The 26,230-nt window shown below is 43.4% G+C and overlaps 1 protein-coding gene across 4 annotated transcripts in view; it reads left to right on the top strand.

Annotated features, from left to right (window-relative positions):
* The window catches only part of KIAA0825 (KIAA0825 ortholog), a 1,025,579-nt gene that overhangs the window by 60,194 nt on the left and 939,155 nt on the right, over positions 1-26,230 (top strand). For all 4 annotated transcript variants that reach the window (XM_029573181.1, XM_029573174.1, XM_029573199.1 and 1 more), the window contains one exon: positions 22,528-22,664. In XM_029573181.1, coding sequence (XP_029429041.1) covers positions 22,537-22,664 — 128 coding nt within the window. In that variant the 5' untranslated portion in view covers positions 22,528-22,536. The remainder of the gene's footprint in view (positions 1-22,527; positions 22,665-26,230) is intronic.

The following is a 26,230-nucleotide window of genomic DNA, read 5'->3' on the forward strand; positions in this document are numbered from 1 at the left end:
TTTAGGTTTTCCTGGGTTAAAGTTGGGATCCACTTCCTGGTGCCTGTCATTTCAAATGACAGCGCACCCAGGATACTGTATAGGCGCTGTATTAAGCACCTATACAGTAAAATGGGTTGCGCGGGCCTAACGCTTCGCCTAACGCTTTGCATACGCGGCTTGCATTTGCAAGCAATTTAAATAGAGTATCGAGCGGTTTGTGATCAGAACAGCGCGTGGGGCAAACGAGGGTGCGCCCGGCACTGCCGCACTCTTTCTAACGCGGCCTTACTGTATCGACCCGTTAGAGAATAGCCACTGCCATTAGCAATGGTAACATGGAATAGACTTAGTTTTTGGGTACTTGCCAGGTTCTTATGGCCTGGATTGGCCACTGTTGGAAACAGGATGCTGGGCTTGATGGACCCTTGGTCTACCCAGTATGGCATTTTCTTATGTTCTTATGCTTTTTATAACATCTTATTACAAATTTTATGAAAAATATTGGACCTTCATACTGCCCGCAGTTTGCAAGTATACAACTTGTGCTTTCACCTCTACGGGTCTTTTAAGTGTCTATAATGTGAGGTATTTTTTCCGCTATTGCAATGTGGCTATGGTGTCTCAGCAAAGGGATTCGCCATATTGAAACTGACGTTTTTAAAGAGCACTGCTGACTTGTGTGCTGACCAATCAGGGAAGTGAAAAAACTGGAGGAGGTGTTTTAAATCAATGACATCCATTTGACGTTGTCATTCATGCCTTTAGGAGCTTCCATGGCTAATTTAAAAATCCATTTCTGTTCTTTATAATTGAGAAGACTCTGGGGGGGGGGTCCCTCCCCCTCCCCCTCCCCCCCCCCCCCCCCTGAGGATTTGTAGGAACCATATCTAATATGGACAGAATATGGCATAGACCACAAAGGAATTATGACAAGTGAATGTAGGCAGAAAAAATAGCTGGCCCGATGCGGTTTTAATAGTAGTTTGTGTTTGATTTTAGTGGGCAGCACACACATTTCATACAAGGCTTCATTGTCTCTGGTATCATTGGGGGATTGTGACTACTTGAATGAATGACATGGTCCTTAATGGTTCGACCTCTGGTAAATGCAATTCTGATCGGTTCCTTAAATAAGGGGTGGATTTCCCGGAGGATCTCCAAATGTTTCCGAATAGCTCTGCTAATGGAGGGAGACACCAAGATATGTCTAAGAACTAAGGTCTGAGGGTTCGATTCCTCCTCTGGCAATTCTTGTCAAAAACAAATAGTCCCTATTGGCATATAGGGCTCTAGGGTATGCTGATTTCACACAGTGGACAGGGTACCTCTGCTGTAGAAACCGGTCCGCCATGTGTCTGGCTTGATTCTTAAATTCAGTGCGGTCCGTGCATAGTCTCCTCAATCTTAGGAATTGTCCTACAGGAAGATTTGTTTTAAAAGTGACTGGGTGAAAACTCTCAAAACGGAGCAAATTGTTACGATCATTCGGTTTGCGAAATATACTGGTCTTAACTTTGTGATCATGTCTGGTGATCAATATGTCCAAGTATGCCACCTGTTGGTCGTGAAAATTTATAGTGAATTTAAGACAGGTATCCAGATTATTTAGCCATGCATGAAACTCAAGCAGGGCAGACTGTGGTCCTTCCCATATGATGAAGACATCATCTATATACCTCTTCCATCATTTTACATATTGGTTCCAAGTGCATCCTTAAAATAAATTGGCAACATTGGGTGCCATGGCAGCTCCCATAGCTGTTCCTCGTGTCTGTAACTAGAATTTATCCTCAAACATAAAGTGGTTTTTGCTTAAAGCCAACTTCAGCAGTTCTATGATGAAATCAGTTGGAATTCGTTGAGGCTGTGGGCGAGACTCCAAGACCTTGGTAACCACCATCAGTGCTTGATCCTGTGGAATCACAGTTATATAGCATTTCGATGTCCATAGTGACTAATAGGCTATCCAGTGTTAAAGTAACTGTGGCCAAAAATTGAAGCATACTAGAGCTGTCTTTAATGTAGGACATAGCTTGTGGCTCAAATGGTTGTAAGATCTTATTAAGAAAATTTGAAATGGGCTCCAAAACAGATTCCTTGGCAGATACTATGGGTCTGCCTGGTGGGTTTATAAGAGTTTTATATATCTTGGGCACTACATACAAAATAGGTATTCTCAGATTGTTGTTAATCAGATAATTGCGTTCACTGCTGGTGAGATACCCAAGTTCAAATCCCCGCTCCACCACTTGTTACACCTCTGTCAATGTGCAGTGTGTGAGATCTTCGATCAATTCCTGGTAAAAAGCTGTGTTTGATAATTGATGATGTACTTCCTGGAGGTATGAGGGCTTGCTCATAATCACCACGGCACCCCCCCCTTGTCAGCGGGTTTAATATTGATATCTTCCCTATTTTGTAAATGTCGAACGCCTGTGATTCTTCATGTGACATGTTGAAATAGGCATGTGACTTTGTCTTTTCTATTTTCTCAATATCACGCATGACAAGTTCCTGAAAGGCCTCGGTCCCGCCCCCTCCCTGCCCCTTTTTTCAAGCCCCGGGACATACACATGTCGCCAGGCATATGCAAAATAGGTTCAGCGCTCGCAGAAGTGGGTTTAAAAGGGTTACGCGTATATATTACTCGCGTAACCCTTTTAAAATCCGCCCTGTGGCGTGAGACACTGGGTACCCACTCCTTGGGGGCCCTTCCTCATCTCTAGACTATCTGCTCCTCGGAGGGCCTTCATGCCTTGGACTTCTATCTGTCCTGCTTCCCGGGACCTCTCCTGGAACTACCTCCTGTGAGTATTTTACTACTACGGACTTCAACTATACCAAGCCTCATTGTGGGATCCTCTTCCATGTACCCTGTGCCTCGGGTCACTACCACATCATCCCAGGAGGAACCACTCCGGTTTCTCACAGGACAAGCAGGATGGTAGTCCTCACATATGGGTGACATTACAGGATGGAGCCCTGTAAGGAAAACTTTTCTGTCAAAGTTTCTACAAAGCTTTGACTGACACTGGCACACTGAGTGCACTGAGCATGCTCAGCCTGCAATTATCCCTGTGAGCCACAGGTGTCTCCCTCAGTCTTCTTTTTTCTGCTCTGCAGTAAGCATAGCGGTTAAGAGCTCTGTGAGAAATTCTAACACTTTTTCCACATGAAAACACTTAAACTTTTACTTCACAAACACTTTCGACGCTCGGTGAGTGCTATGCCCTGTTTTTTTCGGTCAGTTCCTGTCACCTCCCTGGCCTGCCAACCGACTGCGGCCTTCCCTCTCCCTATGTTTTCAGTTAGCTACACATAGCCTGCGAGTGTCCCTCTGTGACACTCTGCCTGGATATTAGCGCTACTGGGACAGGGACTTCCACGGTTTCCATTGCCGCCAGGGCCCCTGTCGATTTCAGGTCCTTCGATTTTTCTCGGTACCCTCGCACAGTAAATGCCCCCATCGCTACTTTCGGTACCACCTTCAGACCATCCTGGATTCTTAGATGCCATCGGTACCCCTCCCCCCGTGGTACACTGATGCCATCGGTCCCTGCATTGTTTCTATCAGTGCCATCCATGTTTTTCATCTATGGCACTGATTTTTCCTTGGGTTTCATTGGTGCCATCATCACCTGGATGGATGCCATCGACCCACACTTTTGTGTCGTCGGTGCCATCCATGCCCGGGTCGATGCCATCGTCACCCAGGGCACTTCCATCAATGCCATTGTTTATTTTGTCAATGTCATTGATGCCCAGGACATTTCCATCGATGCCATTCTCCATGGCATCGATGCCAGGGTAGATTCCATTGATGCCAGGGTCGATTCCACCAGTGGCATCGATGCCGGTGCCCATGTCTGTGGCATCGATGCCAATGACACCATTGGTGCCTGAGTCGATCCAATCAATGCCATCGATGCCCGTGGCCATGCCACCGATGCCATCGGCGCCCGCCTCCTTACATCGATGCCCTCGACGCTCATGTCGCTTCCATCGGTGTCTTCGACGTTCTTATCGATTCGGTCATCGACTCCATCGATGCTGGTATCATTTTTCCGATACCAACGATGTTTTTTCAATTATTCGATGCCACATTTTCATAGATACCTACGCCGATGCCGTCAGTGCTTCCATCACTGTCATCGTTGCTGCCTGGATCATCAATGTTTTTTCATATATATTTTTGACGATACCCTCCAGGCCATTTCAGCCGCCATTGAGACCGTCAATACCAACATAGCCACGTAATGCCCTCGCCTAAACACAGGGCTCCATGCTTTGGGTTCTTATTAAAGCCCCGTATTAGCCTATGACACTACATAGTGCCAGGAGCAGTGCAGGCATGCTGAAAGTCCGTCATCAGTCGCCATCCAAGACAGCAAGGGCATCCATCTCGGCACTGGGGAAAGACCGGGTCGAGCACCGTGGCATGCATCGTCACTGACGCCATACAGCATGTAAGGGAAACTGCAGAATCAGCTGCAGCACTGACATTCGGCCTGGAATGGAGATGACCTATCCTTGAACTGCAAGAACAGATAGTGAGCAATCCTGTCCTGGCATAAATAAGTTTGCACCTGGCATACAGTAGGCTATAAATAAGTTTGCACTTCGCATGAACCCTTCGGCACCTGGCATACAGTAGGCTATAAATAAGCTTGCACCTGGCATAAAGATAAGATTACTTCGCACGCACATAAGCTTGCACCTGGCATAAAGATAAGATTACTTCGCACGCACATAAGCTTGCACCTGGCATACAGTAGACTATAAAAGAAAGGTAACTTTGGACGACAAACTGAGAGAGAAAGAGTTCCTTTGCAGAAGAGCAAAGTGATGTTTTGTTCACTTTGTAGACGTACAAAGTGAAGATCCCTTTTTTCGCCTGTGATGTGCTCTCTCCTTGCCAGGCTGATGATGAAAAGGGTGTAGTGAGTATTGGCCGAAATATTGTGCACGGATACAGATGTATATGCTTAAGCTTAGAACTGTATATGCTTAGAACTGTATATGCTTAGAACTGTATATGCTTAGATACTTTTAATACTTGGACTTAAGATTGTATACCAATAAACATATTATTTCACTTTTACCTTATTCTCGCCTACCTGATTCCTTACACAGCACATACGTGCTATCCTTCTCGATGCTGGAGAATGCTCGGGCCGAGCAACATCACCACTGCCATCGACACTGTTCCTCACAGTATTGGCAGTCCTTGGTGCTCCAGAAACACTGGAACGAGTTCCGAAGAATTCTGCACTGGCGTCATGAGACATCGAGCTGCTGCGACGTGGGCAGAGTTCACGAACTGTTAATTGGCTCCCCTGTTCCCGAGGCGTACCCCACCGACATTGGTGCGGGATTGTGGCCCTCCACTAATTACGGTGATAGTGCCAGCCACGCTCAGCCTGTCTCCTCTATACCTGCACCACCATACCAGGCATCAGAGTTGAGACGGGCGTCTACTCCCTCTGACTCCTGAAATCCATGGAGCCAACAATGTTCACCGGCTCGTCCTTCGGCGATCCATGTCGGATGGTAAGTACCCGCTTCTGCGGCATTCCCATCGAGATGTGTTCTCTAATTCGGGCCACATGGTTCAAAACATTCTAGGTCATGTACCTTCCAAGAACCGTATTGGTGTAGCATATCGCTATGCCAGCTATGTCAGCCACAATACCAAGAGAACCTCTCTATCATTTCTTTGGGATTGCATCAGGACATCCTCCCATTTTCAGCAATGGGGCTCTGTACTGATTAATACTCTGGCTTCTGGTTTCTAATTCATAACCAAAGTTCCAGATGCATTCGCTGATCTGCTAAACACGAGATCCAGCAACTACTACCTCAAGTGCAAGTACACCTCGAAGCCTGACGGCAGCACACAGAAATGCGGGTAAGACGTTACCGCTCACGCTCCTGTGGGAGCTTACATGATATCCAGATTACATCAGCCCCTCCAGTTGGACACCTCCTGGTCTCCCAACTGGCCGGATATCAGAGCGGCCACCCCACTTTGTACCAAGGTTCCCAGTACACTCCCCCAGACGCTACAAAGCACGGGGGAGGGGGGGGAGTTTTAATTACACTATTCTTTCTTTCAACAGAAAGTAGTTAATCTCCGCCCATCCTGGACCTCAGAAATACCAACTTTCTTCAGAAGGCACAGGTAAAATGGTATCTCTCGTCACCATGCTTCCATATCGCAGTTAAGTAGATTACCTCTAATCTTTCTATTTGCTTCATGGTGAGTCAACAATATTGCAATCCCAAGCTCTGCCGGTTGCACCAGCTTCGGCAATTGGGGTATTTCATTGAATCACTATCGGTGACTGCTGTTTTTCTACGGAGTGCAACATCATTCACGCTTTTCCTTGCATGGACAGCTGCATAAACACAGTCACTCCACGCAAGGAGCTCTAACTTCTTCATGACTCACTATACATTTACTACCTGGTTTAACTGGGATTACTGTCACTGCCATAAATCCCTTACACAACATTTCTGGACACCACAGTCATAATGACCTTCCTGTCCAGCATACACGCAGACATTCTAATAAGTTCTTATACGTCCCTGCGAACATTTTCCATAACCTCAGCCCCTCAATTCTTCATTGTTGGGCCATGGGGGTTTTTCACTATGCAGTTTCCTCATAGATCCAAAACTGCTATGGGTTAGATTCAGTGAGTTTCCATTATCAGTGGGCCTAAGCTGTTCAACCGCTTTCGTCCCTCATCCATATTGCAGATCTAGAACCAAAACCTAGTCTGATTCTGCTCATGCTCGCATTTACTCAGGGTTGTAAAGTTTGACCTAAAAGTTCTCAACCCAATATGCGTCTATTCCGCTCCAGGCAGAGTTTCACATGAACTTCATGGAGCTTGTAGCCAAGAGTTATACCCTTATGCCTTCCAATACTGCCTCTGCAACAAATCTTTGTGCATATAGACAGACAGCATAGGGACAATGTGCTTTCCAACACACAAGCACGCACAACCTCTTAGCTGCTCTGCAAGGAAGCTGCGCAGCTCTACCCTTGGCCCTTGCTCACTTCATGCATCCTCGGGCCACTTATCTAAGAGATTTACTGAACGCACTAGCAGACCTTCTCCATGTAGGTTTCCATCCTCTCGAATGGTCTCGGACTACATGTGTAGCGGGAAACATCTCCTAACGCTGAGGTCAACCGAACTTGCCCTCTGCGTTTGAATCGAACCATACAGTGCACAGATTCTACTCCCTACACATGTTTCCAATGTGTTCCCAAAGATGTCTTTCTTCCATCAAGGGCCTCTTAAATGTGTCTCTTCTGCTGCCTTTCATAGCCAGCATTCTTCTAATGTTGAACTGGAATGGGGTTCACTGTTTCTCAGACCCACGTCCTGGCCGAGACCAGTTTGCTTCCCATACTTCTCAATCTATCACACCAGTAACCAATTTGCCTTCTCACAAGTCAGTCTCAAATCGTAGACTCACTGATGTTCTCAGGTACTGGTAGCATCACAAAACCTTCCACACATAAATCCTACCATTCAAAATGGCATGATTTACCACATGACGCATACAAAAGGGTATTACCCTTTTTTCTTTTTTTACACCATTCTTTTCTCTTGCTCCCTCGGATTCTGCTCCCCAGACATCCTCCACACAGGTACACCTCTGTTCCAGTTGGTGTATCGTTTGGGAGTGGGGATACCCGATTAACGGTAAACCCCTTCTGAGTCAGCTTACCATGGATTATCCACTGATCAAGCTGCCTCTATTTTCACTAGTCACAGAATGGAACTTATATCTTATCCTTATAAGTCTCATACGTTCTCCATTCGAGCCTTTCCATTCCTCTCATTTCATAGTTTGGCATGGGAAATTCTTCCTCTCATAAATGTCATTTCTGCCAACAGGGTCAGTGAGTTGCACACCTTGTTACATACTCATCCGACCCTGCGTTCCTCTGTGACCGAGTGGTTTTACATTTTCAACTTCATATCTTTCTTAAGGTAGACGTTGCATCTCACCTTTACTCAGAATATACTCTGCCCATTTTTCCCAACACCTCTCTCTCACCAAAGCGAGAGGGTTTTTTCCACTTCTTGGACAGTAATAGTGCACTTGCATTCTATCTAGACCGCACTACATTCCATAGGAATTCCACCTACCTCTTTCCTTCTGTGGCAAGAGTCAAACTGCGAGTTCCAGTGGGCAAACAGTCCTATTCCTCCTAATTGTTGGTCTGTTTCTCTTTTCCTACCAACAAGCAGGCATTTCATTACAACACCGTGTGTAACCACACTCTGTTGTGTCCGTCCCAGCCTTAGTAGCTTCCCCTCGGCCACTGCTGCTTGTACATATTTATCAGACTGCAACCTGGAGTTCTCTCCATACTTTCGCAGCTCATTATTGCTTACATATGACTAGCTGGCATGCTCCATGTTTGGCCAATCCATCTACTCTTATTCTTTTCGGTTTAACTACCCAACATCCTTCCACCAACCCATTAAGGGTTTCAGGATGCCCTCCGTTCCAAATTCCACCCCCGTCATTGCGCCTTTCATGCATCTTGGGTGCATTTGGTGCACTCTCAGCTTGGTATTCACCCATATGTGAGCACTACCATCCTGCTTGTCCTGTGAGAAAGCAAGTGTTGCTTACCTGTAACAGGTGTTCTCACAGGACAGCAGGATGTTGGTCCTCACGAAACCCACCCGCCACCCCGCGGAGTTGGGTCTGTATATATTTTTACTTTTATTTTAATTTCGCTTGCACTTTTAGCAATAAGATGAGACTGAGGGAGACACCTGTGGCTCACAGGGATAATTGCAGGCTGAGCATGCTCAGTGCACTCAGTGTGCCAGTGTCAGTCAAAGCTTTGTAGAAACTTTGACAGAAGGGCTCCATCCTGTGATGTCACCCATATGTGAGGACTAACATCCTGCTGTCCTGTGAGAACATCTGTTACAGGTAAGCAACACTTGCTTTACCCTGCGCTGCAGGTCATTACTGCACCACCACTACAGGACCCTCATCAGGGTTCCTGCACCTCAGACTACCATCTCATTACCACTACTGAAACATCCCTCCGGCGTACCCTGCTCCGCGGCCACTACCGTATCTGCACGTCTGAGGTATTTCTACACTACTGCGAGACTTCTTGGCATATCCCACTCTGCGGGCCACTACCGGATCTTCACATCAGAGGTATCACCCTTGGGTATACCCCTCTGCTTAGAACTATACTTTTACTGCACCTCCCGCTCCGTGGGCTGTGCCTTTCTCTTCTCTTAATAAAGGTTCTATTCCACAGCTGTGTCTGACACCACTGACACTGCGCCTACCGACGGTGAGGCTCACGGGGCTCCTTCCTGTGGGCGGAGACACCTCTCACCTCGGCCCAGGGTTCACACTCTCTTACAAGTCATAACAGATTGCTAACTCCATTGACCCAGCTCAGGTCTCAGCCATCCAGGCCATCCCTGGCCTGGCCGAACATATTTCAGAGCAACAAAAGGTATTAGAGACTTTGGCTACTGCTGTCAATCAGCTAAGCTCTCGGCTGGATTCTGTCTCGACGCCTGTCAAGCCCACTTCCCCTTCACATGCACTACCTGTACGGCTTTCTGTGCCCTTGCCAGCACCTACTCATTTTACAGGCGATCTCCTGTTATGTAGGGGCTTTCTGAATCAATGCTGTATTCATTTTTCACTGCAACCTGCCTACTTTCCGGGACTTGAACACCGTGTTGGAATAGCTCATGTTACCTCCTTTCGAATCTATGGACACTTCACACATAAAATACCTTACGTGAATCATAGTCTTCCTAATAGCGGTCAGTTCAGTGCTCAGAGTAAGTGAAATTCAAGCCTTAGTACCTTACAGTCCATATCTAGAGTTCTACTATAATAAGGTAGTACTTCACACGCATCCCTCCTTCCTACCGAAAGTAGTTTTTGCTTTCCATCTTAACCAATCTATTGAACTTCCCATGTTTTTTCCAAAATCACATCACACTGACAGAGAAAAATTGTTACACACTTTGGATTGTAAAAGGGTGTTAGCCTATTACAAGAGCAGAACTCGCATAGAGTCTAGACCATCTCAACTCTTCCTCACCTTTAATCCTAATTTTCCAGGCTTACCTATTGCCAAGAGAGCCATATCCTGCTGGATTGTACAATGCATACAATTTTGTTATGAAAAGAAAGGAATCCAACTTCCTTCAACACCAAATGCCCATCAAGTAAGGGCAGTATCCACTTCCATTGCCCATCTAAGACAGGTTCCGCCTATCGATATATGTAAAGCGGTAACCTGGTCATCTCTACATATCTTCACATCACATTATTGTCTACACCAGCAAACAGTAGATGATGCCAAGGTGGGCAGGGCAATACTCAACAACTTTGCTAAATGAACAGTCATTGCGGGCTGTCCACACTCTAAGGTCACGCTTATCTGTAACGGAAGACAAACAAGTACATGCGTGACCATTAGCTTGGGACTCCCGAGACAGCATGGCTGATTCAGCCCTGCTATCGATGGGGAAAAAGCAAGTTTGCTTACTGTAAATGATGTTTCCATAGATAGCAGGATGAATCAGCCATGCTGACCCACCCACCTCCCTGGACAGTCACATTAAGTTCATCTACTGCTATATTACAGACTGAGGAGAATCTGCTTTTCCTGCGCGGGAACTCTCACGCAGCCACACAGAGCTAAACTCTGTGTAATAGCTTTGAGAAGCTCCGCCTCCCGGGCATTGACGGACAGCCCAAGACAGCATGGCTGATTCATCCTGCTATCTATGGAAACACCGTTTACGTAAGCAAACTTGCTTTTTTGACTGTGCCATAAACCTATTACCCAACACTGAACTCCTTAAACTGTTGATTGTATAAATGTTTAGTAGTAGCAAAGAGGTGAATTATCTATTTAATAAAAAATTAAATAGTTTAGACTTAATCAATTACAGTTATTTATCATGAATGTACCACTCATTCTACTCTGTTGAGCTGCTACTGCAAAATACCAGAAGACATGTTGACAAAAATATCACCAGGTTGCCTGAATATTACTTGTTTTTCCATTAATAAGCAGGCTAAATTAGCCATTACATGTGGGAGATGTCAACCAGCAGCATTGAATGGCCTCATCACTCTAAGCTAGTAGAGCTTTAAGTTCTACTAAATATGTGCAGGAGTTGCCTCGTGAGCCTCCTCAAGTAAATTTTTGTCCAAGCACAAGAACTGATGTGTACTCTCTCTCCTCATACTTTTTCTCTAAAATAAAATTTGGTATTTCTACCTCTGTAAAATCTTTTATAGTTGCTTCTCTGTCTCTACAGCACCCACAACATCATTTTAGTGTTATTTAAATTAAAAAAAAAAAAAAAGGAAAATATCAGGCCAGAAGAAAACACAAATGGTGAGAAGTTTTCGAAGCTAGTTTGAATGGCAGAACTTGGTATTGAAAATGTTGTTGACTCACTATGAAGCGTATAGAAAGTCCAGAGAATAGAGGAAACCCCCTTGTTGTAGTAAATAAAGCATGGTGCCAAGAGACACCATTTTGAACTTTTCTTTCTGAAAAAATTTGTTGAGATTTCTGAGGTCCAGGATGGGCAGAGGTCGCTTGTTTTCTTTGAAAGTAGGAAATAGCGAGATTAAAATCCTCTGTGTTGCTGTGTTCGGGGAATGGTATCCAGAGCACTGGATCTCAGAGGGATGGACCGTTCTGTTCTCTGGCAAGGTTGAAAAATCCAGGAGCCTGCCTGACTGGCGGAGCTAGTGTGATCTGGATATTAATTGGTCTCACGTGGGAGCGGGAGCAGTAAGAGGTCCTTCTAGCATCCCTCTTTGCTGTGCAAGAATTGTAGAAAGCTGTCGTAGTGACGTCACCCATTTGTTTGGACTACCATCCTGCTTGTCCTGGGAGAAAGAATCACCAGAGCTAAAAGATTCCAAATTCTATCAACTGAGAAGCAGGCTGTTAATACCAACAAAAAACACATTTTGAAATGTTTGTATGCCAATGCCAGAAGTCTGAGAAGAAAGATGGGAGAGAGTAGAGTTTATAGCAATGAATAATGAGATAGACTTAATTTGCATATCAGAGACATGGTGGAAAGATGAGAACCAATGGGATTGTGCCATACTGGGGTACCAATTATATCATAAAGATAAGGAGGAGCAATTTGGTTGGGGGTGGCGCTTTATGTCTGGGATGGCATAGAGTCCAACAGGATAAAGATCTTGCAAGAGACCAAATGCATAATAGAATATTTATTGGTAGAAATCTCATATGAGTTGGTGAAGAGTACAGCAAAAGGAGTATACTACCATCCACCTGGCCAGAATGATGAGACAGACAATGAAATGCTTAGAGAAATTAGAGAAGCTAACTATATTGGTAGTGCAGTAATAATGGGAGATTTCAATTACCTCAATATTGACTGGGTAAGTGAAAAATCAGGAAATGCAAGATTTGAGATTTTTTTTATATTCCACTTTTCGGCACTTCACTGTACATCAAAGCGGATTACATTCAGGTACTATAGGTATTTCCCTATCCCCACAGGGCTTACAAATTTTGTACCTGAGGCAACGGAGGGTAAAGTAACTTGCCCAAGGTTACAAGGAGTGACAGCAGGATTTGAACACTGGTTTCCTGGATCATAGCCCACTGCTCTGACCACTAGAATACTCCTCCTGGATAGAATAAATGGCAGATTTATGGAGCAATTGGTTCAGGAATTGAAGAGAGAGGGAGTTATTTTAGATCTAATTCCTAGTGGAGCGCAGGACTTGGTCAGAGGTAACGGTAGTGGGGTCATTTTGCAATAACAATCATAACATAACCAAATTTGAATTGAGTGGAAGGGGGACAATAAGTAAATCTATGGCTCTAGTACTAAACTTTTAAAAGGAAAACTTTGATAAAATGAAAAAAATATTTAGAAAAACTGACAGCGGCTGCTATAAAGGTTAAGAGTGTACAACAGGCATGGTCATTGTTTAGAAGCACAGACAAGATGTATTCCACGCAATAAGAAAGGAGCTAAAATATTGTTGGTATGGTTAAATGGTGAGGTGAAAGAGGCTATTTTAGCCAAAGATCTTCCTTCAAAAATTGGAAAAACGATCCATCTGAAGAAAATAGGAAAAAGCATAAATACTGGCAAGTTAAAATGCTAAGAGAGAATTTGAAAAGAAGATGGCCATAAAGGCAAAAACTCATAATTTTTTTTTTTACATATCCAAAGCAGGAAGCCTGCGAGGGAATCTGTTGGACAGTTAGATGATTGAGGGGTTACAGAGGCACTTTAGGGATAAGGCCATTGCAGAAAAACTAAATGAATTCTTTGCTTCAGTGTTTTACCAAGGAGGATGTTGGGGAGATAACCATTCCGGAGACAGCATTCAAGGGTGACAATTGAGATGAACTGATCCAAATCACGGTGAATCTGAAAGATGTAGTAGGCCAGATTGACAAACTGAAGAGTAGGAAATCACCTGAACCGGATGGTATACACCCCAGAGTTCTGAAAGACTAGTTGGAACAGAGATGACCCAGTTGAGGCAGACTGGTGTGAGTTCAGAGCAAATTCAGCCCAAGGAAGCAATTCTGACCAGTCGCTTTGTCTGGAGTTGACGTAGGCACGAAGGAATTGTTTTAACGTGTGGTTCATTCTCTTCATTTGTCCATTGGTTTGCGGGTGATACGCTGACATCAAATCCAATGAGATATCAAATTTCTTGCAGAAGAAAAAAAATCGCATTTAAACGCGCTGATGCTCCTCCTCCTTCCTGCCTGCGCGGCCCCGGAAGTAAACGTTGCCGGAGCCGCATGGGCAGGAAGGAGGAGGAGCATCAGTGCATGCAGATGAGGAGCAGCGCTTATGGGCCGCCGCGAATCCCAAGTCGCAGCGGCCCGTGAAGAGGAAGAGGCCCGGAAGCAGGGCTGCTGCGGCCCGAGAAGAGGAAGAGGCCCGGTAGCAAGGCTGCTGTGGCCTGAGAAGATCAGGGCCGCTGCAGCCCGAGAAGATGAGGGCCACTGCAGAGCCCATCCTGCGGCGACCCATTACTGTTACAATGTTAACCGTTTCTTGTTTCTTGTCTCTTGTGCTCTCTCTGAGGCACCGTTACTGTTACAAGTTAACCGTTTCTTGTTTCTTGTAATCCCTTGTTCAATGTAATTGCTCTCTTCTGAGGCACTGTTACTGTTACAATGTAAACCGAATTGATTTGTAACTTCTTACAAGAATTTCGGTATATAAAACTGTTAAATAAATAATAAATAAGAGGAGGCCCAGAGGTGAGAGAGAGCCTGTGTGTGTGAGAGTCAGATAGCATGTGCCAGTGAGAGACTGTGTGTATGAATGATTGTATGAGAGAGAACATGTCAGTGAGAGCCTGTGTGTGTGTGTGTGTGTGTGTGTGTGTGTGTGAGAGAGAGAGAAATGCATGTGAGAATGAGAACCTGACTGTGCGTTTGAGGGAAGAAGATGGAGAGAAAAGAAATAGAAAAAAAGACAATATAAAAGGAATTGACAAAAAAATAAGAAAGGGAAGGTGGAAAAAAAAAAGCCTGTGACCAACCGATTAGAAAACTAAGATTAGACAGCAAAGGTAAAAAAAAAAAAAAAATTACTTTTTAGTGATTGGCACATGTAATCTTTGGGAATGTGCAAGAATAGCACTTTCTCTATGCTGATCTCACAATGTACGAGATCAGCATGGAGAAAGTGGAAGCCCACGGGGCCTGCACAGAGGAGGCAGCAGAATGGGCTTCAGTGTCAGTAGCAGCAATCGGCACCTCCCCAATAGCCATGTGGCAGCAGTGACAGTGGCAGCAGAGGAATGAGAGAGGTTCCGAGGTTGCTGGCAAAAGAGAGGGGGAGTCTGCCTTTAGTGTGTGCATGTGTATGAATGGGACTCTGCCTAAGGGTGTATATGTGTGAATGCATGGGTGCCTGCCTTGGGGGTCTGTGTGTGTGAGAATGAATGTGTGCATGCCTGGGGGATGGGGAGGGAGTGTTGTGAAGATGAATGGGAGCCTGCCTGGGGGTCAGTGTATGTGTGTGTGAAAATAACTGGGAGCTTGCCTGGGTGGGGGTGTGTGTTTGTGTGTATGTGAGGGAGCCAGTGAGTGTGAGAGCATGAGTGTGTATGAGAAAATCCAAGGGAGTAAGAGTTTGTGTGGAGGGGGTGTGGAGGGAGAGAGAGTGTCTTCGAGCCTGAGAGTGTGTCAGTATCTATGAGAGCGAGAGGTTATGGTGGATATAAGAGCATGAATGTGAATGTATGTGTGAGAGAGAATGGACATGTGAGTATGTGTGAGAGAGAGAGGATAACCTCCTAATCCTTGACAATATCAGGGTAAATGTAAATCAAGAGCTCCCACAGAAGGGGACAGCAGGGGCTTTTTAAAATCCTTATTTGTTTTAACTATTGAATATTATTTGATATGTGTGCTGTTTTGAAATATTTTATTAGTGTTAGGGAAATTGTAAAAAATGTATATGATTTTAATTAATAGAAATTCTATTTATCAGTAGTTTTAAAATATTTGTTTATTATGGTTTTACTATTATAACTGATGCTTTATGTTTCTTGATTTTATTTGTTTTATGAGGAATGGTGGTTCTGTTTTTCTATTGTTAATACATGGAGTCTGGCTTCTTGGAGTTTCCATTTCAGTTTTTGTCTAATTTGTGCTCCTTCATTTTGAATTCTGTATTTGGTGAGAGTCTGTCTCTGCTCTGTGTGTGTGACCGTGATGAGAGATTCTGCTAGCATGTAGTGTCTGTATAGGGATCTATAGCAATCGGGTTTGTTTTGTTTCCTCAGTAGGTGGTATATTGGTATTCTAGGACCCAGTGTAATATTTACCCTTACTTTTTCACAGGTATGTTATTTGAGTCCTTGGTGTTATTACTGTATGTTACGATGGGATTGCAGTATAGATTTTGAGTGTCTTTTTTTGCGGGGTTTTGTGTTAGTTCACAATGTGCCTGGCAGTGGAAGGTGTTTGTGCTGCTGTTACTGAGAGGTGACACCAGAATTTGAAAATATCTTTTACTTTGATGAGCTGTAAGGGAAATATCCAAGCTCCACTGTTTGGGGGAATTTCAGTGGATGCACAGAGTTAGAGAACTGGAGGTGCAGGATTTATATTGACATTCTGTCCCTTCCTATTTATTCCAGACTTCACTCTCATAGCCATATAGAATTAGTTGAATGAGGCTATCAAATAATTTTATAGTAGTTTTACTAGAAGTGTGAAACTGGCCAGCTTTTTAAAATTACGCAGAAGACCCTTTGGACTTTTTTATTAACACTTTTTTTTTTAAACCAGTTTTAAAGCAGAATCCATGCTATAGAGGTGGGTGTGATAAAGAAATGTCATTTTGGCTCCCCTCCCCCCCAAAAAAATTCTTCTGTCTGGAGATTTATTTTATTTATTTATTTAAAGTTTTTATATACCGGCAATCATGAAAACATATCTTGCTGGTTTACATAGAATGGGGGTGCAATAAAATACATAGAACTTAAGAACAAAGAACTAGAACTGTGGTGACAGAAGGTACAGTTACATTTAACAAGGTGGCCAAACATGGAGTAGGAAAAATAGAAAAGAGGATAGAAAATGGTTAAACAATATACAATTTAAATGTAGTATACAAAATAGATAAATGTTATAAACAAACTGCAAGGTGATTTAGGAGTTATTGGATTGTGTCATTGAGTTGTGTCCGGAAAGGCTTGCTTGAATAACCAAGTCTTAAGTTTTTTCCTAAAATTTGGGAGGCAAGGCTCCTGTCTGAGGTCTGTAGGAATGGAATTCCACAGTAGAGGGCCAGCTGTGGAGGTGGCACGATCTCTTACGGTAATGTGTTTGGTTGTTTTCGCTGGGGGAACCAGGAGGGAACCTCTATATGCATCTCTGGTAGGTCTGGTGGAATTATGTACTTGGAGAGGGAATTGGAGATCGAGAGTGGTGAGTTGATGTATAGTTTTATAGGTGATAGTTAAGGCTTTATACATGATGCGGAAGTATACGGGTAGCCAATGAAGCTCTTTCAGGATGGGTGAAATGTGGTCTCTTTTCCTTGCGCCTGTCAGAATACGGGCAGCTGAATTTTGAACCATCTGTAGTGGTTTGGAGTATGATGAAGGTAGACCTAGCAATAGGGAGTTGCAGTAGTCCAGTTTCGAAAATATGACTGCTTGGATGATCGTTCTGAAGTCTTGAGCGTGGAAAAGAGGTCTTATCCTTTTCAGGACCTGGAGTTTGTAGAAACAGTCTTTGGTTGTTTTGTTGATGTGTGCTTTGAAGTTTAGCCGGTTATCTATTAACACTCCTAGGTCTCTAGTTTGTGTGGTAGGGAGATTGGTGGGAAGAGTACTGTTGTTGGTGTTGTTTTCAGGTGAGATAAGAAGGATCTCAGTCTTGGAGGAATTTAAGATGAGGTGTAGACTGTTGAGTAGTTGTTTGATTTTTTGGTGGCATGATTCCCAGTAGTCAAGAGTATTAGAGTATGTGTCTTTGATGGGGATGATGATTTGGATATCGTCTGCGTATAGAAAAAACTTTAGATTGAGGTCGGTGAGAAGTTGGCATAGAGGAAGAAGGTAAATATTGAATAGAGTCGGAGATAATGAAGAACCTTGTGGGACTCCTATGGTAGAGTCAAATCTTGAGGATTCCTTGTTTTGGAGTTTGACTTTGTAACCTCTATTGTTGAGAGAGGTTTTAAACCAGGAAAGATGCCACTGATTTTCTGTGACCTTAAGCATTAGTACAAGAAGGATTAAGGGGGAATGCTGGAAAAGCACACAAATGCATTAGCCCCCGGGTGCCGGAGACCCTTGGTGCACCACTGGGTACGAACCATATGGGGCCACAAGCGGTGGCAAAGAGGAGTGGAGATTTGGCAGGCCGCGAGCAGTGCCCAACCTGCTCGCGACCCAGAAAACCACACAGCCGGTGGGTGTAATTGAAAACTATGTAGGAGTCGGGGCCGAGACCGGGGGGGGGGGGGGGGGCGCAAGGGAGAAGGCTCACCTAGGGCGCCTAATCCCCTTGCACCAGCCCTGGCTGTAAGAGGCGCGGTCAAGGTGGAATAATGATGATTTAAAGTACCTGTAATAGTTCGTGAATCCGAGAAATCTCCGCAAAGCCTTGAGACCAGTAGGTTGGGGTCAATCCTGGATACTTTTGGTCTTTTGCGGGTAGATTTGGAACCCTCGGCTGGATACCACATAGCCAAGAAATGGAACGGATTCTTGATGGAAGGAGCACTTCTCTAATTTGGCGTATAATTCTTGTTCTGAATTGTCCCTATGGTAACTTTCTGAGTACCTAAGAGATTAAAAAATGCGGTTATCTTTCCAGCAGCTTTATTAAGCACTACAGAGGTTGCAATTTGAATCGAAATATTGATTACCGGGCCTTGTACTCGTAACTGCAATGACCAGCATTGGCCAAAATTGAATCAACAAATTTCTTAAAGGAGAATTAAAATCTAAAGAATATCTGTTCTCCGGGAGCAAGCCTTGATATTTAAGAATATATTCAAGTTATTTTACACAAAACTATAAAATAAGAAAAAAATGTTTTGATTTTCAATAAAAGAAGGAAAATGTTTACTAGAGGTTTTTGACCCATGATTGCAACAAGTGGCAGAAACTCTGATAAGTCATTCAGAAAATCACCAGTGCTGAGGTCTTTTCCTCTCTCTATATAAAAATTATAAAAAACCAAAATACATTTTGTGGTTTACAATATACATTACATCACACCAGCCAGTTTTTCTTATTGTGGTTAATTGTACACTGGTGAATCCTTAAGTATTTTTTGCCAGTATAACTTCAGACCATTGGGTTCTCGGTGTCATAAAACAAGGCTACAAATTGAATTTATTGGGCATCCCACCAGATTAGTCCTCAGACCCAAAATGGGGTTACTCACCACATTAAGAACCTCTTCAAAATGAGCTCTCCTGTCTTTTGGTGACCAGAGCAGTCAAACTCATTCCACCAGAGGAAAGTGGGCTGGGATTTTACTCCCAAGTGTTTTCTGATTCCAATGAAAACAGGAGAACTCCCTCCCATCCTAAACCTATGGGCCTTGAACAAGTTTATCAAAAGAGAAAAGTTCATGATGCTTTCCTTGGGCACTTTATTTTCCTTTTTTCAAAAAGTAAGCTATGCTCTCTTGATCTCAAGAACACTTGCACTCACATAGAGATACCTCTTGTGACTGGGAGTGTCTCAGATTTGTGGAAGAGAGCCATCACCTCCAGTATCACATACTGCCCTTTGGCCTACTGTCAGCCCTGCTTGTCTTTACCAAATGCTTTGCTATGGTAGCGGAACACTTACACAAACTGGGAGTGGATGTGTATTCCTAATTGGTTAATTGGTTGGTCAAAAGCACATCACAGGCGAGTGCCACAGAATTGCTGAGCAAGACCATCCAGGTGTTGGATTTACTAGTTTGTCAACTACCCCAAATCCCACTTGAGCTAGTCCTCTGATTTGGAGTTCATTGGAGCTCTGCTAGATAAGACTCAGGCAAAAACCTTCCTTTCACAGCAGAGAACTATAGCCTTGATATCCACTGTGGAAAGGATTCAGATGAGTGAGATTAGCATGGGACATGTTGAGGATATTGAGCCATATGGCATCCACCATATATGTCATTTCCTCGGCTTATCTCCACATGAGAAGAGCCCAATGGAACCTCAGATCTCAGTGGCTGAGGGAGACTTAGGATCTATGAGAGAGCATTCATGTCGCACAGCTGCCTAAGGATTCTCTGACCTGGTGGTGGGACAATTCAAATGTGACCAGTGGTATACCTTCCAAATCTAACTGATTCAAATTGTCTTCACCATGGATGCATCCAACCTAGGGTGGAGAGCTCATGTAGAGGGGCATTGCACTCAGGTGTATGGTCTGCTCAGGAAAAGCTTAATCAGATAAGCTTCTTGGAGCTGAGGGTGATCCAGTACGCACTATAGGCTTTCAGAGATTGGGTGACTAACAAAGCAATCCTAGTTGAAACAACAATCAGATTGTAATATATTATATCAACAGGCAGGCAGGCACAGAATTGTACCTCCTGTGTTAGGAAAATGTGCAGCCATCTCTCAGTGTATGGTTCTCAGGGCCTCATATTTAGCAAGTGTGGAGAATGTCCTGATGGAGAGATTAAGTCGAATCCTTGAACCACATGAACAGACTGCACCAGGGGTGGCAAGACAGATTTTCCAGCACTGGTGGACTCATTGGTGATCTATTTGCATTCTCTCTGAATTGGAAGGTTTGGCTTTTCTGTTCTGTAAAACAGGCACAGGGCAAACTAACCTCAGATGCAATCATCCTGAATTGAGGCAGAGGGCTTCTCTACACACATTCTTCCATACCGCTAGTGTCAAATACTCTGTTAAAGCTGAGGGAAGAACGGTGGCTATGATTTTCATAGCTCTCTTTTGGCTTCCACTCCTCAGGGAGATGTCCATCAGGGCACCAATTGGGTTGGAGACTTTGCTAGAATGCTTCCTCGTGTGGGTAAAAATATGCATCTGAAACCCATGCTCATCCCCCTAATTGATTTTCAAAGTGCCACATAGTCATATAAAACAGAATTTTATGCACTCAAGTTGCTTTGAAAATCAAGCTCTATATATGTGATGATGATGAGTAATGGTTATCTCATGAACATTAAACTTGGCAAAAGAAAACGAAAACAAATGAAATCAAGATGGTGGCATTAGTTTATTTTAAACTCCATACTTTGCTCTTGGTTTATTTATTTATTTCAACATTTATAGCCCACCTCTAATGAGTTCATGCAAAGCAGGCAACAAAATGTATCACAATAAGGCAGTTCCATTGATTAACATAATATTTTCATTGAAGTAATAGTGTTTGGTTTAGTATGGGGTAGACAACCTTTTTGAAGGGGTGGGCCAAGATTTAAATCGGGGGTAAGTAATGCTGATCCTCAAGTGCCACAAGCTGGTCAGTATTCTGATCCACCACATTCCTTTTACACAACTCTTGAATATTTTAATTGACATTAATTTTCAGTTAAAATCTTTCAGTTATTTAACAATGATTGAAATTAAATTTTTCCTCACACACAAAAAAAAATAATTATAAAACGTAGAAGAGAAAAATCTCTTACTCTCTTCTTCTTAATAGATCCCCTATTAGTTAAACAGAACAGGCTAGGCTGCTCTAGATCCCTACACAAAATCTACATGCTAGGTAGCAGAATACCTCACTTCAGTCACACATATAGAACCTCACCAAATACAGAATAAAGTGACTATAAAAATTATAAATAGAAATATGCAGACAAAAATAGACTGGAAACAGAAATAGGCCAAATTCTAAAGGCACTGTAACAATGAAAGCATTATCATGCCTCATACAACATCAAATAACAAAATTAAGAAATCTGAAGCATTAATCATAATAGTAAAACATACCAATAAAACAAATATTTCAAAACAGCTGACGAACAGAATGTCCTCCAATAATCACTCATGCACAATTTTTTTTTTAAATTTTCCAAACACCAATAAAATATTTCAAAAAAGCAGACACATCAAGCAACATCCAATAATAATTAAAATTTAGAACCCCCTCCCCCCCAATTTCCCTACCTGGGAACTTTTGATTTCCAGTCACCCTGAGTTTGTCATAAATTAGTTGGCATGGGGTAGGGTGCACACAAACTTTCTCTTTCTCTCCTTACACAAACTCTCCAACACACACAAATGCTTTCTGTTCCACATGCAGTAACACACATGCTCCCTCATATGCATTTACACATACACACACGCTTGTCTTTCCCCCACATGCAGTCAAAGCCAAGCTCTCTATCATGCAATCACTCACGTGCACATGCTCGCTCTCTCACCCCACATGCATTGACACACACGCATGAGCGCTCTTTCCCCAAATGCAATCACACACACACGCTATCTCTCCCACATGTAATCATTCACACACAAGCTTGCTTTCTCTCCCATATGCAGTCACGCATACATTCACTTTCTCTCATGTGCTGTCCCGTAAACATATATATTAAAGCTGCCCCACAAACACACAAACTCTCACATGCACTTTCACATGCTCGCCTGCACACACACAAGCTCTCACTCACATGATCTGCCACATAAACACAAATACACACACAAGCAGCAGGAGATGATGATGGGTTAAACATGACTCCTGCTGCTGGTATGAAGGAAGGAGGGAATGTATCGCCAGCTCAGGTCTTCCCGCTTGCTTCTGAGTGGGAGCCACAGCAGTGACAGCTGCAGTGTCCACTAAGCTTCTGTTTAGCAGTGCGCTGCTGTCTTGTCACTGAAAATGGCCTCGTGTGTTACTGATGGCATGCGTGCCATTCGTTGCTGACCACTGGTTTAGTACCCACACTTTGCCCAGGCTAGTTTTTGTTTGTTTGTTTGTTTTTAATATTTGAACTTTATGTATTGCTTTTCTTATTTCTTTTAGTATATAAAAATGGAGGTGCAAGAAGAGTGTTTTTTGGATTCTTGCCTAGATAATTTGTTGGACGCTTCACCTGGTGATTTGGAGGTGAAAGAGCTCCTGAATGATATTGATGACCAAATAAAGGCAAATACTTTAAGGTAAGTTATTTGTGTCTTATATGTTTATCTTTGAATGTATTATGTTGATGTTAAAGATGCTTTCCATAACCATCTGCATCTCCATTACATAACCTATAAAGTGTGTGTGTGTGGGGGGGGGGGGGGGGGGGGCTATAACTTCATAATAATCAAAATAATAAGCATTTAAAGGAGAGAGAGTCATTGGAATTCTATTGATCATCAATACTACCTCTTATTACATTTTTATCCAACAGAAATGTCTCCAACTGCAATGGGTCAGAGAAGCTATACTTATTACCTTGATAGGTTACTAAACATAAACATGGATACTTTAAAAAGAAACTTGCCCCCAAGGCAATCGATTTAACCTTCAAGGAGAGGAAATGTCTCCTTTTTGCCTGTGTGGCTCGTGAGACTTCAGGAAAACATAAGATTCTCTGACCACAAAAATTTAGTTCTTTATGTTTAAGAAAATCCCTAATCACTTTATCTTTGTCAGCTTCCAACTGAAAAGACACAAATAAAGTGGCTCTCCTATGGATAATATCTATGGACTCTTCTAGAAAGGTCGAAACTCCTACACTTGAAGTTATAGAATTTTCCTCTTCCTTTTCTCCCATTTTATTTTGAAAAATAAAATATTTTTGAAACTGTTGGTATCTCTTTCTCTTCATATTGCATAATCTCCCTTAAATATTTCCTAAACATTTCAATTGGTGACAAAAGTCTAGTCTGTGGGAAATTAATCACTCGCAGATTTTTATATCTCATTATGTTCTCTATATTTTCTAGCTCTCTATGAATAGAAAGACTATCTCTAATATGGGCAGACTCAGTGTTTTCTAATAATTTAATTTTTGATGTAATTTTTCCCATTTCTTCTTTCAGAGTAGCTACTTCCTTTATTTGTTCTTCTACCTGTACTTTACTTGTATTTACTACAGCTGACAATGAATCATTCAGTTGTATAACATTATTATTAACATTTGACATCAATTTCCATAGGTCTTGCATGGTTATGTTGTCAGGGGGGGTATGAGGCCATTGTTCAGGCCTTTTCACCTCCCCTTCAACATGTCCTTTATCCATTACAGATAATTGATTACTTATCATTAGGTTTCCTGATGCTGCAAGTTCAGTTTCCAAACGCAAAAATCCATCTGAAATTGATGCCAAGGGCTGTGGAGGAAGTGATGGTCCTTCACCAGGACTTAGAGAAGCTGAAAAGTGCTCCCCTATCTTGTCCTCACTCGGTGATTCGATCCGTTTAAACACATGATCGTCCATGGGGCCCTTTGTAGAAATTGGTGAAATAGGAAAACTTTTCACTTTCCTTTTCCTCCCCATAGGTTTTAGGGGGGGAATGGGTCGTTGGAAATTAACCCAAGATTTCACACTCAAAGCACCGTGAAGCCAGTGCCAGCTTGTCCGGACTATTGTGTTAAGTAATTACATCTGTATTACTTTCTGATATTTTTGTTTGAAAATTTTTAAATGAAAATTCAATAAAGAAAAAATTTTAAAAAAAGATGCTTTCCCTTTATAAATAGTTATCGAAAATTATATTATCCTGTTAGAATATATAATGTAACACATGCCTAATACAGAATTTATCTGAATGTTGCAAAATGGCATAACAAAAAAAAAAAAAAAAAAAAAAAGCTTAATTGCTTTTATTATCCCAGGACAAGCAGGATGCTAGTCCTCACATATGGGTGACGTCACTCACGGAGCCCTAATGCGGGAAAACTTCTGGCAAAGTTTCTAGAAGCTTTTAACTGGCAGCCTGGGGCTACTGAGCATGCCCGGCATGCCATGATATTCCCTGCCACAGGGGTCTCACTTCAGTCTTCTTTTTTCCGCGCTGCCATCGACATCGCGGTCACAGGAGCCCTGTGAGGTTCTCCTCACAACTTGACGAAAAGTAAAAAAAATTTCGCTGTCAAATTTGCCCATTTCGGGTCTCATAAACTTTGTCACCGGCCAGTGACAAACAATTTAGTTTTCGCTAAAAAAATTCGGATTTTTCCATCGACGGACGTCGAGTGAGAAAATGTCATCAGGCTTCAAGAAGTGCCCAGCCTGGAACCGAACAATGTCCATAACGGACCCGCATAGCGAATGCGTTCGGTGCCTTGGAGGAGAGCATGACATCGCTGCCTGTCCAAGATGCCAAGAAATGACGGTTAAAGGCAGAAAACTCCGCCAAGAAAAAATGGCACAGATTTTCCAGATTCAATCAGGGCCTTCACCGACGACTTCCACAAAATCATCGCCGGTAGGCCTTACAAAAAAGATCTTGATCAAGAAAAGACTTCCGGAGGGCGCAGGGGATGCCCCTTCTCCAACACCCTCCACATCATCGACAAGGTCGGTATCCGAACCACGATCGAAGCACAAGCACAGACGGCATCGATCTATCCCGCCGCTCCCGCCGCCGGAGGAACCGACTGCTAAGAAGCAAAGGACTTCCTCAACTTCGGTGCCATTGGTTCCGGAATCGGTACCGTCGACAACGCAGCAAGTATCAACTCCGATTACTGACTTGACTGCTTTAATTAAACAAATAGTCACTGATGCCTTGCAGCATCAAATTCCGGCGTCATCGCCTATGCCGACCACCGTGTCGATGCCGGCGGAATCGCCGATGTCTATGCCTTCGATACCGGCTTCACAGCCGATGCCGGCGACTCCGCCGATGATGCTGACACCTCAGTCGATGCTGGCATATATGCCGATGCCAGCGATGTCTTCATCGATTCCGCTGACAGCTTCTTCGATGATGGTTCCAGTTCCATCATACACACCATCGATGCCATCGGTTCCTTTACAATTCCCGATGCCTTCGATGCCAGCCAGACCTATATCATCGATGATTCCAACACAATCGATGTCTCTCTACACTATGGCACCGTCTAAAGCACCTCTGCCAACAAAAACATCTTCCACACAAAAATCATTGGGGAAATTCAAACATTCTTCACTCAAAACTACTTCCACATTTCCAGACACTTCTAGTTCGGAAGCACAGTTACACAGCATCCTCACTAAGAGGTATCAGGACCTTCTGGCTTCATTACCCATAATGCTGGACAAGAAGAAGAGGAGAGAGAGGCTTCACCGGATCCTCAAGATCCCTTGCAAGGACCTTCAGGGGTACCTCCACCTCAAAGGCCGGAACCTCCTCAATATCACATACCTGCTTCTGATACTTGATCAGACACAGAATCTGAGCCTTCCTCAGAAGATTTCTTGTCTGATGCCTCTCCACCTCAAGCCAAAAAGCAGTCACCTCCAGAGGACCTTTCATTTTCATCCTTTATTCAAGAAATGTCTGAGTCCATACCCTTTCAACTCCAGGCTGAAAAGGACGAGTGGCAGCAAACACTTGAAATATTGCAATTTGTGAATCCTCCTAAGCACAATCTGGCCATCCCGGTACACGAAGTGCTTTTACAGCTTCAGCAGAGGATATGGGAACATCCATGTACAACCCCTGCTGTGAATAAGAGGGTAGACTCTACATATCTTGTTCAAGCAGCTCCAGGATTTGAGAAGCCTCAACTTCCTCACAATTCCCTTGT

Source organism: Rhinatrema bivittatum, chromosome 1 (genome assembly GCF_901001135.1).
Source record: "Rhinatrema bivittatum chromosome 1, aRhiBiv1.1, whole genome shotgun sequence".
Taxonomy (NCBI): domain Eukaryota; kingdom Metazoa; phylum Chordata; class Amphibia; order Gymnophiona; family Rhinatrematidae; genus Rhinatrema; species Rhinatrema bivittatum.